General features: G+C 38.6%; 1 protein-coding gene across 3 annotated transcripts in view; it reads left to right on the top strand.

Moving 5' to 3' along the window:
- Positions 1–18,957, top strand: part of NARS2 (asparaginyl-tRNA synthetase 2, mitochondrial) — a 138,724-nt gene that overhangs the window by 118,873 nt on the left and 894 nt on the right. For 2 of the 3 annotated variants that reach the window (XM_034995552.1, XM_034995551.1), the window contains exons 12-13: positions 2,900–2,997; positions 5,288–5,314. In XM_034995552.1, coding sequence (XP_034851443.1) covers positions 2,900–2,997; positions 5,288–5,314 — 125 coding nt within the window. Of the gene's footprint in view, positions 1–2,899; positions 2,998–5,287; positions 5,315–9,319; positions 18,638–18,957 lie in introns of those variants that run through there. The other variant, XM_034995550.1, reaches the window with a different exon arrangement.

Here is an 18,957-nt window from a genome sequence, read left to right as displayed (position 1 = left end):
TTTCATTACCTGTCCTCACATCTGAGTCACCAAATCCACATTCTGAATTACCTGCTTGGTTGTTGTAGTTCCCCCAGATTCACAGAATAATTACTAAGATGTGGTCAACGAGCAGTGGCAGTCTGACAAAATCTGTATGTTTACTTCTCACCAGCTGATTAAGTGGTAGGAAATTTAGTAAAAGTAGAAGCCATTAGTGAATTTCTGTTCTCTCACTCTAATTCACTCCAAATCATACCTGATGTTCTCTCTTTTAATGATAATAATGAAGATGAGGCATACAGTATTTGGGGAACATTCTTGTATTATTCTTTATTCTCAATTATTTGTAAAAGGTATCTCAGTCAAAAGTTCTGAAATCAAAACAGGTCATGGCTTAATAGTAAAGTGAGGCAGAGTTTAAGAAAAGAGTTTATAATATAATGTGACTTTTAAAGATTAAAAATGTGAGGGGCGCCTGCCTGGCTCAGTCAGTAGAATGTGCAATTGGTTTTTGTTTTTGTTTTTGTTTTTTAAGATTTATTTATTTATTTGAGAGAGAGAGAGCATGCACCCGCTTAGGCATGCCCACAATTGAGGAGAGGGGCAGAGGGTGAGAATCTCAAGCAGACTTCCACCCATTGCAGAGCTGGAGGCGGGGCTTGATCTCACAACCCATGAGATCATGACCTGAGCCAAAATGCGGAGTTGGTTGCTTAACCAGCTGCACTACCCAGGCACCCCAGAATGTGCAACTCTTGATCTTGGGGTCATGAGTTCGAGCCCCACGTTGGATGTAGTGCTTACTTAAATTTTTTTAAGTTGAAGATTAAAATGTGTTTTATGAATTACTAATTTTTCATTTGTTGCATTATATCTTTCTTACTTTTGTGCCTTTTTAAATTTTTTAAAAAGTTTTATTTATTTGGGGCGCCTGGGTGGCCCAGTTGGTTAAGCGACTGCCTTCATGATCCTGGAGTCCCTGGATCGAGTCCTGCATCGGGCTCCCTGCTCGGCAGGGAGTCTGCTTTGCCCTCTGACCCTATTCCGTCTCATGTGTTCTCTCTCATTCTCTCTCTCTCAAATAAATAAATAAAATCTTTAAAAAAAAAAAAGGTTTTATTTATTTGAAAGAAACAGAGAAGAGAGAAAGAGCGCAAGCAGGGGGGAGGTGGGGGGCAGGGAGGGGGGTAGAATCCCAAGCAGACTCTGTGCCCTGAGCCCCGGTGGGGCTCTATCTCATGACCCCAAGATCATGACCTGGGTGGAACCAAGTCAGACACTCAACCGACTGAGCCACCCAGGCACCCCAGTTTTGTGTCTCTTTAATAATGCTTACTACATGCCCCACAAAAAAGAATCACCAAGTCACAGAATAATACAGTTAGCGAACAAACGTTCTCAAAATTAAATATTACTAGTAATTGAAGAAATACAAATGAAAATATCAAGCTACCATTTTCCACCATTAAAAGTTTTTTGTTGCTTTCTTATTACAAAAGTATAACACGTCTTCATTGTACAGAATAAGAAAATAGCAGAAGAAAGCACAGTGGCAGCATAATTAACATCTCATCACGTAGATGCCAGCCTTTGTTTTATCCATGTCTAAGATTTACCTAACAGTCGGCTGCTATTGACGTGTACTTGAATTTTTGTTATTATAAGTAATGCTGCAATAAACACCCTGTGCGTGTTTTTGTTTTCATCTCAGATTATTTTGTTAGGACTAGTTCCTAGAACTGCCATTGCTGGGTCAAAGCATATGGCATTTTTAAGGGTTTTGATGATCTTTTCCCAAGTTGCTGACCAGAAAGGTTCTGTCAGACATGGGAGAGTACTGGCTCATGCGTCTTCTAATCCATGTTGTTTATGTTGTTTTCTTACCTTCACATTTTGATAGCTCCAATATACTCTCTCATTGTTTGTTTTTACTTCTTTGATTCATAATTTGAATATGATTCATAATTTGAATTCATAATTCAACGAACATTTTCATTATTTTTTAAAATAGGTTCCATGCCCAGCGTGGACCCCACATGTGAGGCTTGAACCCACGATCCTGGGATCAAGACATGAGCGGAGATCAAGAGTCAGACACTCAACTGACTGAGCCACCCAGTTGCCCCAGTAATCAGGACATATTTTCCATGTCCTACCAAAATACTATAAAGAAAAATCTTCATTGCCAAATTAAGAGAAAACAAACAAAAGACACACACCAAAATGTTCAACAAAAGAAAAACAGATAAAAATGTCTACTTCTAAACAATAAACTGTGCAGCTATTAAACCATTAAGTATGGGGGCACCTGGCTAGCTCAGTCAGTGGAGTTGTGTGACTCTTGATCTCAGGGTTGTGAGTTCAAGTCCCATGTTGGGTGGAGAGACTACTTTAAAAAAAAAAAACAAACACTGTGTGCAAAGTATTTCAACTGACGTAGGAAAAAAAATGTATAATATTAAGTAAAACATTAGAATGGTAAATGTTTATGTGTAATTTGATCTACTATACTCCTTAAATGTGGAAGAGAAAAACCAGAAAGAAAATATGCCAAAATTCAATTGCTACTGCATGGTGATGGATGCCGTTTAATATCTCATAATTTTTAATACTTGCCACATTTTTTATTATTAACGTACCACATTTGTGGAGAAAACACATTTCTGTTAAGTACACTACATACATGGTATAAGAGAGGAGAGGAAACTGTCCATCTGCAATTTGTGTATCATGTATCCTAAAGATAATATTAAAAATTTGATTCTGAAACAGCATAAACAGGTAACATAACTAAGATTCTGCTAAGCGGTTTAACAGCCACTTGTCAAAACGTTAGAAGTTCCACCTGCTTGGGAAGCTGACAATTGTTGGAATTCCCTGAGAATGTGAAGTTGTTTACAGCGTTTTTCCTTCTTAGGTTGCTGCTGCTGATCTTCTGGTTCCTGGAGTTGGAGAGCTCTTTGGAGGAAGCCTCAGAGAGGAACGGTTCCACCTTTTGGAGCAGCGACTGGCCAGGTACTGATCAGACCTAAAAGAAACAGTTCGGCATTGGGGATGAGATGCTCGAAGGCAGTCTTGACAAGTCAGCAGAGAAGAGCAGATGGGCCTCGGCGCCCGGCTGACCTGGACCTCAGATTCTCTGTGGCCTTGAGCAAGTTGCTATGTGACCTTCCCGCGCTTCCCTTCCTTAAAGATTGGAAGTGTTATATGAAATAAGGCTGCAGTGATATGTACCCACTATTTGGTATGTATCTCTTCCTATGAAAATTGCCTTTTTAAGAAGTTAATGACAGAAAACAACCTTAAAGCTTGTCCTTCACTTTCTCTCTTCTCTGTGTTCTTTTTTATTTACTCTAAATTATGATGAGGGACATAAACAAAGACTCCTATAAGGACATAAAGAAAAAACAGACTCTGAACCAGGGAAAGGGTAAAGATGAAGAAAGATACTAAAAATATCCACTAAACTAAAGTTTAGAGTAAGTAGCAGTTTTCCCTTCCTCAGGTTTTCTGCTATGTAAGGGTCTTGATTAAGCTCTTTGAATAACTCATTTTAACTTGCTGTTTGAGACCTAGGAAATGAATCCATAAACACACAAAATGTTTTGGAGATGAGAAGTGGGGAATCATGTTTCTAATTGAACTACCACTCCTATGTATGCGTGGTCTGCCAACAAACCACAATGACTTCCTAAACTAACCAAGGTTATAAACCTCTGTTTTCCATGGTTTCTACTGTTGCTGTGCCAGACTTAAAAAAAAAAAAAAAAAAAAAAAAGGTTTTCCCATGTTGAAGGCTTAGTCCCGCTCTCCTACTCTCCAGATAATACTGGGTTTCATAGTAACCCGGAAAAGCCATAATAGTTTGAAAATATCCTGTTAAATTAGCCATTTGTAGGGCCTTCTTTTCCTAATGGAGAATTGCTTAAAAAGTTGATGCTTTTCCAAGATCCCAACCTATAAGTTTGTTGGGTAACTTGATTTTGTAATCCCAGTCATTTGAACTGCTCTATTTGGTTAGGGTCCAGAAGAAAGGAAATAAATATGTTCTGAGAGGCCTCTTTTTTATTAGACTACTAACTCCTTATTATTACTATAATGTTAGAAAGTCCTGGGAAAATCATGGAATTGAAGTAAAGGTCAAACTCCTTAGATGGAAAGAATTTGAAGATTCTCTGGGTTTTTTTAAATTAAAGCACAATAAAAATCACACATGGCAAGAAACCTCATCTGTTGAAAGATTAATTGGTCTGTTTTCTTTGCTTGCTTCCTTCCTTCAGGAAACCTTTCCTCATAACATTACATGTTTACCTAATATCTGATAATATCCAAATTTATCTTTCCTAATGAAATGGTTATATGTCTCAGGAATCTATCTGTGACCTCTGCTTATGTTTTCTGTATATCTGATTTTTTTCATAGTCCTTATCATTTCAGATGCATTGATCCCAAACACTTTTTTAAAGGGCTGAAATTAATTTCTTTTAAGATTTTATTTTTAAGTAATCTGTACACCTAACATGGGGCTGAAACTTAGAACCCCGAGATCAAGAGTTGCACGCGGGCGCCTGGGTGGCTCAGTTGGTTAAGCGACTGCCTTCGGCTCAGGTCATGATCCTGGAGTCCCTGGATCGAGTCCCGCATTGGGCTCCCTGCTCGGCAGGGAGCCTGCTTCTCCCTCTGACCCTCCCCCCTCTCATGTGCTCTCTCTCATTCTCTCTCTCTCAAATAAATAAATAAAATCTTTAAAAAAAAAAAAAAAAAGTTGCACGCTCCACCAACTGAGCCAGCCAGGCAATGAAGAGATGAAATTAATTTTAATGAGTACTAAGAGCTTAAAATTTTATTAACATTTCTCAAATTGGCAAAAAAAACCAATTTGCAACCATATTCTGAGGGCAGAATCTATATTATTTTAATGTTATAGAATGAAATGTGTGTCTTTATCTCCTTTGTGTGTGCCTCCTAGCAACCTTAAGTAATAGTGCTTTTCTTATGTCGTAGGACAATAAGCTCATCTGAAATGAACCCCTTCTTTTGGGCTCTGGACTATACTTTCTTTCTATAGCATTTGTCATCTATACCACTTACTTGATAATACCTAGGACTATTGGTTAACTTACCTTTGTTACCATATTAAAGAGTCAGCTTCTTAACTATATTGCATGTTCTTTGAGAGCATAGGTTTTTGTGTGTACTTCTTTATTAAGAGCCCCTTGCACACAACCCAGAGTAAATGTTTGGTGGTTAGTATCTTTATCTTATTGCCATTCTCTGAAAGAATTTTGTTATTTTCCTCTTACAGATCAGGACTAACAGAAGCCTACCAATGGTAAGAATGTGGTCCTTGATCATTGTTATTATAGCTGGTGGTCTGATTGTTACATAGGTTTTACATGTATTCCCTAGGCACTATGGAAGAGTATTAAGAACAGTGAATAGGTAGGTTCTCAGAAGATTACTTATTCCCTTCAAGTGCTGGGAAATAGTAATAATATTGGATGCCATTTATTTATTATTGTGTGCCAGATAACTCTGTTAACATTTTAATCTTTTTTTTTAAGATTTATTTATTTATTTGAGAGGGAGAGAATGCAAGCCAGGGGAGGGGCAGAGGGAGAGAGAGAGAATACCAAGCAGACTCCCCACTGAGCATGGAGCCCAATGTGGGGCTGAATCCCAGGATCCTGAGATCATGACCTAAGCCATATCAAGAGCTGGACACTCAACCGACTGAATCACCCAGGTGCCCCTTAATGTATATTTTCTTATGTAATTATTATAACACCCTGTGAGTTAGGTACTATTTTTATCTCCTTTTTGTTACCCCTCCAGACCTAAGGCCAAGAGATGTTAACTAACTTAACCAAGAGCACACAGAAGCATAGAGCTGGGGCTCTATGGTTCCTAACCATTATGCTTCAGTTTCTCTATGTGTGGAATTAGGGTTTGAGAGAAGTGCTCCCTAAAGTCTGTAGAAATCTAAGCTGCATAGGGAGGATCACTTGTCTGCATTCATACATTTACGTCTCCAGAGTTGTTCTGGTTTTCTTTCTGCAGACCCTTTCTTCTTCAAGTATTTTTCAATGTATACAAGTTATGTACTTATATTTTTATAGTAGCATTCCTTCATAGTAATTATTAATATTATTAATTGCTTTGCTGTCCTCAGGAGAAGGAAGAATCAAATTACACACCCGACTTTTGGTAGTGGAAGAGCTAGGTTATAGAAATACCAAAAGCTTAAAATTATGTTCAGGTCATGACCCTTGAATGCCTTATTATTTATCAGTAGTAACCTTAGGCATACTTAATCTCTGAGTCTTGGTTTTCTTGCCTATAAAATGGAATGGTAATACCTACTGAACAAGATTATTGTAAGGATGAAATGGAACAATATAGGTTAAGTATCTACCTAGAATAGAACCTCAGTAAAAGCTAGTTTCCTTTCCTTTTCCTTCCTTTGTTCTCAGTCTTGTTATTAGGTAGATGAGCCTGACCAAGCAAGCTTATGCATTTTGCCTGCTTTTGTCTATCTACAAGATAATTTTCATAGTGTGTAAAAACTAGCTAAATCACAAATTCTGATTGCTGGTTAGATACGTTGAGGCCTTTTGGTCTTTATTAATCATTTCAATACTATCTTGTCCCAACTAAAGTTTTCAAACTCTTAGGATCTCTAAATGAACTGTTATTTGAATCTGTTTCCTTTTATCTGATAATCATAGTATTTAAAAGGTAGAAGGGATTTTAGAAGTCTTTAAGTCTGCGATCTCTGCTAGCGTTCCACTACACTGTGAGTAGTCACCCCAGGTGTCTAAGAATTTACTCACTTCCTATTTCTATATGCCATATGCAAATAACATATATAACTAGTTCCACAAATTTTGTGCCATCTCTTCTATAATCTGGCTACCCTAGAATCAATTTAACAACAATCCAAAAAAAAAAAAATCCAACAAATACGTATTTGTTCAAAAACTTGTTTTTTAGACGTGTATTTTTCTATATATTGAAGCAAGGGCAAGAAAAATGCTATAGACTTACTCCATCTGCTGAATTCAGTTTCCAGACATTTATGCCAGTGTTTTGACATCGATGTATGAGAAATTCAGAGACAGCTAAAGCTATTGGTGGACTTCTAGCAGCCAGCCCAGATCCTGCAGGTATTTGTGGCAGGTGGTTTGATAGGCCTTTCATCTCATTTTCTCAGTAAATGAAACTATATCCTGCCCCCATGCCTTATGAACTTAAAGTTAATTCAGCTACAAAACAATTTTATTTACTTAAGACTGTGCTTCTTCCATTATTCTTTTTTTTAAGGTTTTATTTATTTATTTGTCAGAGAGAGAGAGAGCAAGCACAATCAGAGGGAGTGGCAGGCAAAGGGAGAAGCAGGCTCCCCGCTGAGCAAAGACCCTGATGCGGGGCTTAATCCCAGGACCCCGAGATCATGACCTGAGCCGAAGGCAGGCGCTTAACTGACTGAGCCACCCAGGCGCCCCTTCTTCCATTATTCTTGATAGTTCTTAATAATCTGAAGTTTTATACTAGATACTCCTGTTTATTGATCCCTTACTTGATTGTAATTCACCTTATTGCAATTCATCTTTTATTTTAGAAAGATAAGCATTCAGTCTTAACTGCCTAAAATACCAATACATGTGGTCATTATTATTAATAGTGGGGAAATAGGTGATAGTCTTTTTTTTTTTTTTTAAGATTTTATTTATTTGAGAGAGAGCGAGAGAGAGCACGAGCAGGGAATGTGGGGCACAGGGAGAGAGAGAAGCAGGCTTCAGAGGGAGCCTGACATGGGGCTTGTCGAGGGGCTTGATCCTAGGACCCCGGGACCATGACCCAAGCCAAAGGCAGATGTTTAACTGCCTTATCCACCCAGGCAACCTATGATAGTCTTTATTCTTGAAGAGTCATGTATAGCACTTAAGTTTTATTCTAGAACTGATTTTACAAATCATTCAAGAAGCTCTAAACTTGATTTAGTCAATATTGTATAACTAAAGAATGTCCCCACCAAGTGACATAATAAAAATACTTAGAAAGTCTTCCTCCTTCTCTTCCTTTTGTAAAATAAATTTATCATAGGCTGGCGTGTTGGAATCTGAGTTTGAATCGTGGCTGCACCATTTTCTAGCCATGTAATCTTTTTTTTTTTTTTTTTTTAAGATTTTATTTATTTATTTGAGAGAGAGAATGAGACAGAGAGAGAGAGCATGAGATGGAGGATCAGAGGGAGAAGCAGACTCCCCACTGAGCAGGGAGCCTGATGCGGGACTTGATCCAGGGACTCCAGGATCATGACCTGAGCCGAAGGCAGTCGCCTAACCGACTGAGCCACCCAGGCGCCCTGGGCAGAGTATTATTATTGTCACTGGTCTGAACTGGCACCAGGCACCAATTCCTCTTTTTTTTTTTTTTTTTTAAGATTTTATTTATTTATTTGAGACAGAGAGAATGAGAGAGAGCACACGAGAGGGGGGAGGGTCAGAGGGAGAAGCAGACTCCCTGCCGAGCAGGGAGCCCGATGCGGGACTCGATCCCGGGACTCCAGGATCATGACCTGAGCGGAAGGCAGTCGCCCAACCGACTGAGCCACCCAGGCGCCCTCTAGCCATGTAATCTTAAGTGGAGATAGAATGAGTATAGACGAGCTTCAGAGCCTGGCTAGCCTTTCAGAGAAGTGACTCTGGACTTACTCCGCTAGGTTTGAAGCACGCAACTGGAAATTTCACTCTAGATTTCAAGAGTCTATTTTTGTGCCTTCAAACAACAAATCTTCATAGAGTAATGAAGCATCTACTCCAGAGCAGACACTGGAAATAAGACACAGTTCCTGCCCTTGACAGAGCTACAGCCTATTCTAGTAGGGGTATCTTTTTATAATATATCAGGCAAAACTCTTCACCCTCTTCTGTGTATTGAACAGTATGATTTTAGTAAGAAAAAAAAGTATTAACATACTAAGAAATAGAAAACAAATATATATTCAAGAAAAATAGTAAAGTTATTAGAACATTTTCTGTAGCCTCATGAGGCAAGTTTTCTGTATATAAGTACATATATAATTTAAAAAGGATCAAGTGACCAAAGCCCATGAATGCATGACAGGACTTGCTGCTGTTTGTCTGAGTAACCTTGGACAGATCATTTTAACTTCTCTGTGTCCTTCACCTGTCCTTGGAGGGAAAAGATTTGTTTATCAAAATGATGTGGACGATAACAGATGATTGCAAAATACTTTTGCAACAAAATTCTATCATGACATCTGATCCAATACAGCATCTATAGGTGATGATTCTCTGTTTTTCAAAATCAGGTATCTGGACCTCCGTCGATTTGGATCTGTTCCCCACGGAGGTTTTGGGATGGGATTTGAACGCTATCTGCAGTGCGTCTTGGGAATTGACAATATCAAAGATGTTATCCCTTTTCCAAGATTTACTCATTCATGTATTCTATAGCCGGAAGCCTGGTTAAGGAAAATCACCCCATGCAAGAGGTACTGCACATGAATATGCATATAGGAGAATGCATGTTTGAATTTTAGAAATGGAGAAGTTTTCGGTATGTGACTGTCATGCCATAAGGTAGAGCATATGAAAAATAGAAGTGGTCATAATTTTCTTAGAAAGTTGAGAGCATTTCACGGAAAGATGAACTCCCTCAAAAAGAGGTACTTGTGGCAGGTAGAATCTCAAATCTGTTATGTCAGTTAAGAAGGAATGAAAAGACTGAACTGTGGTCTCAGAGTCCTTTCAAACTCTCAAGACAGGATGAGATAGTGTATTTTAATTTGTCTTTAGTCATTAGATCACTGCCCTGTGTGGCCTTTGAGAACCACTAGTAGCGAAAAAGAAAATGTTGGATCTTTTTTCATGTGCCATTTAACCTATGATAAATGCCCATCTTATTTTCATCACTTTACTAGACATCACAGAAGAAAATATTCCTTTCAGGGTCCTAACTGAGTTAATAAAGTTACTATTCTGGGAATTGAAATCTTCTTTCATCAGACTGGGTGAAAAAAGTGACATTTAATAACTGTTGATCTTTAATTATAAAAGCGAATGAGATGCATTAATTATCTAAACTAATGACTGTTATAATTTGTTTATAGTAGCTGTTTATAACTTCTCTAATAATCAATAAAATAGATTTTTGATACCTATGAAAGAAAAATACATTTTTAAATTCCAATTTAAATTTAAATTTAAATTTAAATTTGGAAGAAAGGTATTTTCAATGCAAGATGAGGATGCCAATATAGCTAAACTTAAAGGATGGGTAATTCTGGACTCAAAAAGTAACATCATCTATTAGAGTTTTTGAGAGGATTGCTCATTTGGGAGTTTGAGACCTGACAATTGTAGCACTTTATGCGTATGATTTTGGACAAGCCACTTAACTCTGTATGAGTTCATACGTCATTTTCCTCAGAGTTGATATAACAGTTACATGAAAGTGTTGTGTGTGTGTGTTTAAAACTGTGAAATGCTACGCAAATTGTTTTTAATTCTTTTAGTCTTCATTAAGTTACATATCTATGACTTACAGCAAAGTTGTATACTCAGTAGAGTTTGTATGTATCAAATAAGGGTAAACGGCATGCATGCCTACATAATCAATTTTCTGTGTCTCATTAGATAATTTATCTTAGTTTATTTCCTAATGAGTGTGTATGTGCACTTTATTTCATCCTAACTCAAAGCAAACAACTGAAAATAACTGCAGAACCTTAGAGCTGGAAATCACAGAAGTCACTGAGATGTTCTCATGACCAAACTTCTGCCGGATGCAGAGAGATCCTATACACCTGGGCAGCCTCTTCTTGGCAAGGTGCTCGGTATCCCACCAAAGAGCTCATTCCGTTTCTGCATCTCCCTAATTGGTAGCATTTGCTGAGCTAAAATCTACTTCCCTAGAACTTTCATAGCCTGGGCTTCGATACCAAGTTTAGGACAGGACAAAAGAGGTAATTAGGGCTTTCATAAAGCTTGCCTCAATCATGGGTTAGAGAGATAAATTCATTTGTTTGTTCAACAAATATTATTTGAGCTTATTCTATATGCCAAGAACTGTGCTAGGTGCTAAATAAATGATAGTGAACAAAACAGAAATGACCCCTGCCTTCATGGAATCTATAGTCTGTTAGAAAAGATACACAATCAGTAAGCAAACAAACATATTATTTCAAAATATGACATAAGCTATAAAATTTTACAAAGAGCAGGGCAAGCATAGATAAGCTTGCTAGAGAAGGCATCTCTGAAAAGGTGATCTTTAACCTTAGGCCTGGGAGATAAATGCAGAAACCATTCTAAAACATTCTCAGCATCAGTATTGATTTGACATTCAGGTCTTAATACTGTATTAATTTTGTGGAGTGAGAATCACAAACACAGGCCCCCAACCCGGAGGCACTAATATTTTCCAAGGCTATCAGGAATCATGTCTCCAGCAATTCTTGAGGAACCAGCTAGAATTCTAATGTCAACGTGATGGTGGGGTCTCCTAAATAACAGTGGTGCAAAAAATAGTGAATCAGGAAAACCCCAGGTTCCTATCCCATGCCACCACCGATGTAGCTGTGGAGCACTGGTAAGCAAGACCATCTTTGTGCCCTCCAGTTATGTCACCTGCGGAACTGTCCTTCCCAAGTGCATCAACTCCAAGGATTCTTCTTCTGTCTCTTGATCCTTCAGGAATCTGTGCTGGAGATAGTCACTAAAAATAATTGATTTAGAGTCTAACATTTACATTTTATTTTAGTACACATTAGGTCTCTGAAAATGTACCATGAAATCAAATCACTAAAAGTCTTACAATAGACTTGTGTGTTCCTTGTGTGTGTATGTGGGGTGGGAGAACGTTCTTCTCAAATAAACCTTGTTCCCTGCCTTTTTGATAGTCTTCAGCAGTGTATTTCCCAACTTTCATACTTATTCATTCTTTTCCTCTACATTTGACCACACAATGAGTATCTAGTTGAACCAAACACTTGCCACTCATAAGAAGCCTAAAAATTTACATCTTTGGCTCAATATTTTTATTTTACCAATAATTGAACAACAACAAATACTGGTGTCAGACAAAGATGATGAAAATGCCAAAACTAAGCAGCAACAGCAGGAAAAAAAACTTTAAAATGTCCATTTGTCAGCTAGTATGTGAATATTGAAATTCTATGGATAAGCAGCATCGTATAATTGTGTGTATAATGAATAGAAGTGTAGATTTCATAGTTGAGGACTGCCTGTACTATAATAATATTCTTATAGGACTTAATTTGTGAGAGAAAAGGTGATTTGAGGGTGTTAATTTTTATTTGAGTAACCAGTTTCCAATGAGGGAAAAATCTGATTTTCTGTTTTCCCAAGATTTCCAAACATCTCAAAATAATAACCCCAGCCACCCAAGAAAGGGTGTATTTTGAAACTTAGAAATGGTTTTTCCATCATTAATTTCCATTCTCATTTCAAATTTTGAAGTAGGTGGAGAAAAATAGTTACTTTCCATCTGGCTGTCCTCTTGCCTGGGGAAGTTGTGCTGTCTTTTTTTTTTTTTTTTTCTTTTTTAGTCTGACAAGAACTTAATTGTGTGAGTGATCCATTCCAGATCTAGACATAACTCTCCCACCCTCTGACCCAGCCCAGAGACTGACTATCACAGAACAGCAGAGGAACTGTTTGACCTTTTGTCCCTCTCAAACAGGATCTGCCAGAAGCGCCCCTCTACAATGTTATACATTCATACTCTCTATAAATTGAATCTAGACATTCGGGCATGACTGAACAGGCACTGAAGATGCAATTGGTGAGATGGATTAACTCTACTCTTCTTTAAATCTCTTGTTTCAGATAATTATAGATGAAAGATGCTTATTTGGATTGGATTGCTATTTATTCATATATTTATTTTAGTAAGTGGTGAGGCAAGAACATAAAAATGCAGAGTTGAAAGACAGATTGGCCTGGATTGAATTGATAAGAAATGTGTGGAGCTTTTTGGCTTCAGATCAATATTTGTATTCAGTCTGCAATCTAAAGTATGTATAATAAAAAGAAAACAGGTGGGAGTAATATCTGATTGTAGTTTCTTCCCAGTGTATAGGCCAAATTAAAAGAAAAAGCATTAAGGACAGAAAATAACCTTAATCACCCGACACCAAAATGATTAATAGGACTTAGCATAAGATCTTATTAGATCATGGTCAGCACGCCTCTAGAAACCTAGACATTCTGCCGTTACTAGGAGCCCTGGGTTGCCCTTCTGATCAGCTAAGGCTACAGTTAGCTCTTATGCAGTTTGGTTTGAAGTCCAGTGAATTTACAGCCATTATTAGCACACCGTGTGGGAGTTCCTAGGGGAACTTTGTGAAGAAGTCAGGAGTTTAGGTGGTTCCTAAACTGTCATTCAGGCAGCTATTGAATTAACATAGCTCATGACTCTTCAGTAACTTTATGCTACTTCTTTACTGCTCATAATTGTTATCATTTGAACGTTGCTTTACAGTTTACAAAATGGTCTGACGTATTCACAGTGTATTATAGGCCTTGTTCTTTTGTAGCCTACTATGCTTCAAATTCATTTGATTTAATAAAAGATTTTTTTGTTACAAAGATTGGTTATTAGAATTCCTAATATCAAGGAAGAGTAAGACTGCAAATAAAGTTCACCACTCTTAGCCTCCAGAGAAACTGAAAACCCAGAGCTTTGTAGTAACCAAAGAGTTTTGCATCTTCAGCCCCAGAGTTTAGTGGACGTGTTGCAAAACACACACTTTGGCCTCTGATGTCCTTGTTTTGCACAAGGAGAAGAGACTTAAGAGTGTGCAGGGAAATGACGATTGAGTTCAAATGCATTCTAGTAAAGAGAAACACTGATAATGGAATATAGAGCCCTGGACCCAGCGGTGTACTTAAGCTTGCTATGCCTCATTTTTTTTTTTTTATGAGTTTATATTCCTATTTGCCTTACCTTCCTCTTAGGAACATCCTAGTATATACATAGAAAGACAGATGAAAGAACTTTGGTGGGGATTATTAATATCCTCCCCCAAAGTGATTAACCTTTGATATGTCAGGATGATGCTCTGAGAATAGAAATGTGGTAGGCCCATCCAGCAGAGGTTTTTCATGCTACACATACACATAGAAACAGCTAGAAGTGTGTTTTGCAGAACCTGGGCTATTTGCAGCTCTGAATCTCTGACTTATAACCTCTGCACACTGGCTCAACAATAACCGCTTTGCTGTTTTCGTAGGATCCTGGATTTGAAAAATCTCCTAGAGATCTTATTTCTTCCCCTGTCTGTGATGTATAAACTATCCTCTCCTGTATTTTCCCAGCTCCTGGTAGTTCACCCCCTCACTATCCCTTAGGTGAATAGGAGCTCTCCACCTAAGAGAGAACTTTTCCTATCCTTGGAGAACTCTGACCTGATATTACCAAAACCTGTGTAATAAGTTAGAAACACAGCAACACCATTTCTTCTCCCCAGCCTTCTCCAGGATACAATCTCTGAAGCTGCTCAGATGGACAGTCTGCCCTTCTCTGAAGGGCTGCACCCCACTAGGGTTATTCATCAGGCGGTGGATCCTGAAAATGGGCCTTTCTCTTGGCAAAAAGGCTTCCCTCCACTGTCCACTCAGCCACTACCCAAGTATCCTAGGATACGAATCTTGATATTAGAAGAGCTTCAAAGTCTCCAGTGCCTCCTTGCCGGCTGTCTTACAGCCTGGAGAGGTGTAATAACTGCTGAGGAGTCCTAACTACAGTTTCAGAATGTTCAGGGCAGTCCCAACCCCCTTCATTTGAGGATCGCAGAAATGGATTTGGGACATATACACATTGGTTGTTGGAGAACAATACATTTTTTCACTGAAGATTCCCACCAATTCACATTTTCTTTGCAGTGCCCCGAAAGGCAGGAACTCATTCCTGTACAGTTAGGATACAGTGATCTCTTTAAGTGTAATTTCCATCTTCCACACTCTGCACTACAGGTTTTCACATCAGGAAACTGTTGGGTCAGGTTCCTGCCAGAAAATGTGCTAGATGTTCAGTGTCTTGGGAAGGGTATTAGACATAGAGGGAAAAGACTCTGATTTAAGTCTTGACGTTCTACTTTTGAGCTGTGGGACCTTGAGAAATTTATTTCATGGGTTTGAATAGGCATCTGCAGAATGAGGGTAGTCCTTATCGTACAAAGTATTATGAGAAACAAGGCTGTGTAAAAGGGTTTCATAAACTGCACAAATAGAAGATCTCCTGAGAGAAACCTTTTCAAAACTCAAAATCTGTATGAACTAAGATGTTTATTGCATGTTAAGTGAAATATTTTATAGCCGTTAAAATTATAGAAAAAGTGTTAAAATGTTAAATTGTTGTTTGCAGTTACAATACTGTAAAATCTGTGTGTGTGGACTAGAAGCATCTGGGGAAAAAATGAGATCAGCTTTTTCAGGGCAGTGGAACTGAGTACCTTTTTCTTTCAAAACCTCATTGGTGTTACTCAGTTCAGTAAACTTCCTGAGCACTCACTGTGCCAGGTCCAGTGCTAGACTCTGCAAAGACAGAGATAAATAGGACATGCTCCTTGCCTCAGGGACTCCCTTGCGTGCAGTCTTTGTGCACTGTGAATAAGAATCACCTGGGGAGCTTATTAAAAAATTCAGGTTACATTGGTCCTACCCTAGAAAGTCTGATTCAGTAGATGGAACAGCCCACAGTTTGCGTTTCTGAAACAGTCACCCTGGGTGATCCTAATGTAGGTGGTTTAATTCCACTCTGTGAGAAAGCTTCAGTGAGGTTTTAATATTTTTACAGTAAAAGATAATAATTACACAAATCTGCTCATTGAAGAACATACTATGTTGGATTGTTCTGCCTGCACCTTTGAGCTGGTTTTTATCCCTCTGTTTCAAGGAGGGGAAGCCAGCCCACAGAGTGATCTTACTCTCAAACCCGTGTCGCATGAAGCCTACCACACCTCTTGACCTAGGATCTCTTCCTCCCTTTCTTGTCCACTACCTCACCCGTGTTGTTGTTGTTTTTTTTTCTCCTATGCTTGTGTTTCTCTGCCACTCTGATTCCTCCTATGCCCAGTAATATATCAACATCCAGATTTTTCCCCTTCATTTCTCCAACTTACTCCCCAACCAGGTATGTCAATTTTACTGAAACAAGCAAACATATCTGCTTTACTAAGTTGTTCTGGAAGGCTCTTATGTATATGGTTAATGTTTTTCAAAAACTTAGAAGTGGTCTATTCATTGATCAGCAAGCACAAAGTTATCATATGTGGAAACTTTCATGTTTTGGTGCTTGACTGTCATTTAGCTCTTGATTAGCTTTCTTCCAGTGAGTTAGCAGCCCTCAAAGGATTCCTGTCTTGCCAATCGAGTTAGAGTATACCCTGCATTCTGATGCAGCACGACTTGTCTCCACATGCCTCTGAATAGGCTCGGGTGGCTTTCTGAGTCTACACACCTGTCACCTCTCAGTCACCCAGAATCAAAATATTACAACTCTAATCACACTGTCTGAGGCTGCGAGGCTTTATTTCAAGAGGGGTGACATTCTAAAATGCAGCTAGGATTTCTACATTTTCACATGTTTATATTACTTGTACTTCAAGATACCAATGGTTGGACAGTGGCTTCCAGACTCACTCCTTTCATTATGCTCCTTCAGAACCATATACAAATACTGGCCATCTTAAACTGTCATTTGTCTTCTGTGCCAGAACAAAAGCTCTGTAACACAGAGGAGACTGCATCCATCTTTTTATCTGCAATGCCTTGGAGAGTATCTGGCACATAGTGGGTACTGATTAAATAACTCTTAAATGAATTAGGTGTCATTGAGGTGTCCAAAAACAAAAGAGGAAATATGTCCATCAAACCAAAGGAAAATATTCCTTAAAAAGTAATTCCCAAACTGGCTTTTCCCTCTTTCTGTGTCTGAACTATTTCATAAATTTTTAAACTAGCCCTTTCAGCTTAAAAATCCAAGTCTGGAGCCACTGCCTGAACATAGAACAAAGAGTCAGGAGTCAAAAGTATTTATGAGTGCAGTTAGTAACTTGTCCTTAGGAGCTGTTACTGAAGCTGAGTTTCTAGGGCATGGTAACTTAATAGACTTCTCAAGAACATTGCTCTGCGGTTCATCATTATATAACCAGCACCTAGCCACGTGCCGTGCACACAGTAGGTGCTCAGTAAAGAATGAATGAATGTATTTGATTGATGGAAGAAATTCGGAAGCAAATACCAGATGAACTTAGAGTTGCTTAGATTTTCAGTTAGTGTTCTCTGCCTTGCTTTCCAAATCTAGACAGGCTTCTTGCCTCCAAATTGAAGTAGCTTACGTCATTAGTTCAGCAAATGTTAATGCTAACTCTGTGTGTCCCTCTGTGGGGCACCCCAAAACAAGTAAAACCTAAGATCTTACAGTTTCAGTTCCCGTACAGCTGGTTGATAATTCCTCTGGCTCCACCATCCTTTGAACATACCTCTATTATAACAACATTGCCCACATGCTGCTATAGACATCTGCCTACCTATTTCTCTCCCCAGAAAGACCCTGAACTTCTTAAGACCCTGGTCTTACTCATCTCTGTGTTCCTATGCTGAACCTGTAGTAGGTTCTAAGAAAATCTTCTTTGAGAATTTAACAAGGACATAAATGACCTTTCCTAAGTAACATGTATTTGGATATGTAGTTTGTATTTGGATAAAAGTATATGCCTTTCTAAGTGTTTTCAGAGTTTCAAATGATAGGTAGTGGCCACGTCCTGAATGAAACAAGATTGGTTTTCTTGCCTCTCTTAAATACTTTTAGAGGTGGCTTAGTTATCAAACCCATTCCTCCTCTGAGAATTCCCCCCACCCCATCCTAGCCAATGGATTCCCAGCAGACATACTGGGGACAGGAGCTTCCCTTGCTGATTGGATGAGGGGTGGACACCTGACCAAAATGGGCCAGTCTCATTTTCTCTCAGAAAAATGGGGTTAAGAACACTAGAGAGTCTGGTGGTTGCTTGAACCAGGAATATGTAAATTTAGGAGATGTAGGCCAACCATGTGCCTCAAGAAACAGAGAAGGCAGTCTGCAGAAAGAAAGAAAGGCACATGCTCAGAGATGAAAAACCATATGGTCTGTGAGAGAGACAGACACACATATACAGACTGGCAGCCTAGTTTTTGCTATATTTAGTCCTCAGTTGCCAACCTTCCTGAGGCTAGATTATTCAACTTTTTCTTGTGTTCCATGGGAGATGCCTCATTTTCTTACCAATAAATTCCCTCTTTGGGCTTAAGCAAATTTAAAACAGTTATCTGCTTTTACAACTGAAAAGAAAACATTAATACACTATCTGACTTATGGAAAGAATTGTCATTACTTTTTTTGATTTGTAGTCTCATTACCTTTTAGTCATACCCACATATTATCCCAGAATATATGCTAATCAGGAAATTATGTAGATGAGAAATTCCTGATAAATAAAATGCCATAGGAGGGTAGGTGACTTCTTTGCTTTTCAAGTTTCTTGATTCCCTAAGTCATAAAAACAGAAAACATGAATGGAGAGGCTTTTTTACAGAGAGGATTGGACAAATATCAGACCTTTCTTGAACTACAAAATTGGATTAGAGAGGTTTTGAAGAACCAATACAATTGGCAGCTTCGCAAGACATCTATTTTTGAAGATTCTTTCCAGAACTGTGTTAAGAATGGCTTTTGTCATGAGCCTTCACTGTGTTTCAGACTAGCCAAAACTGAAAACTGTAAGACACTAAATAAAACGTGTGTGCCTAGAGCGACCCTGACCCTGCTGCTGGCTGGCCGTAAACAATGAGAGTAAGATAAAAGATTTTGCTCTTCAGAAACAGTTCCAAATGTGTGTAGAGCTTTGTGTACCACATCCATTCAGCCCTGGCATGCCGCATC

This window comes from Mirounga leonina, unplaced genomic scaffold (assembly GCF_011800145.1).
Source record: "Mirounga leonina isolate KUSES-001 unplaced genomic scaffold, KU_Mleo_1.0 Mir_92, whole genome shotgun sequence".
Taxonomy (NCBI): domain Eukaryota; kingdom Metazoa; phylum Chordata; class Mammalia; order Carnivora; family Phocidae; genus Mirounga; species Mirounga leonina.
Note: the sequence above shows the minus strand (reverse complement) of the source record. Positions and strands in the feature narration are given on the sequence as shown.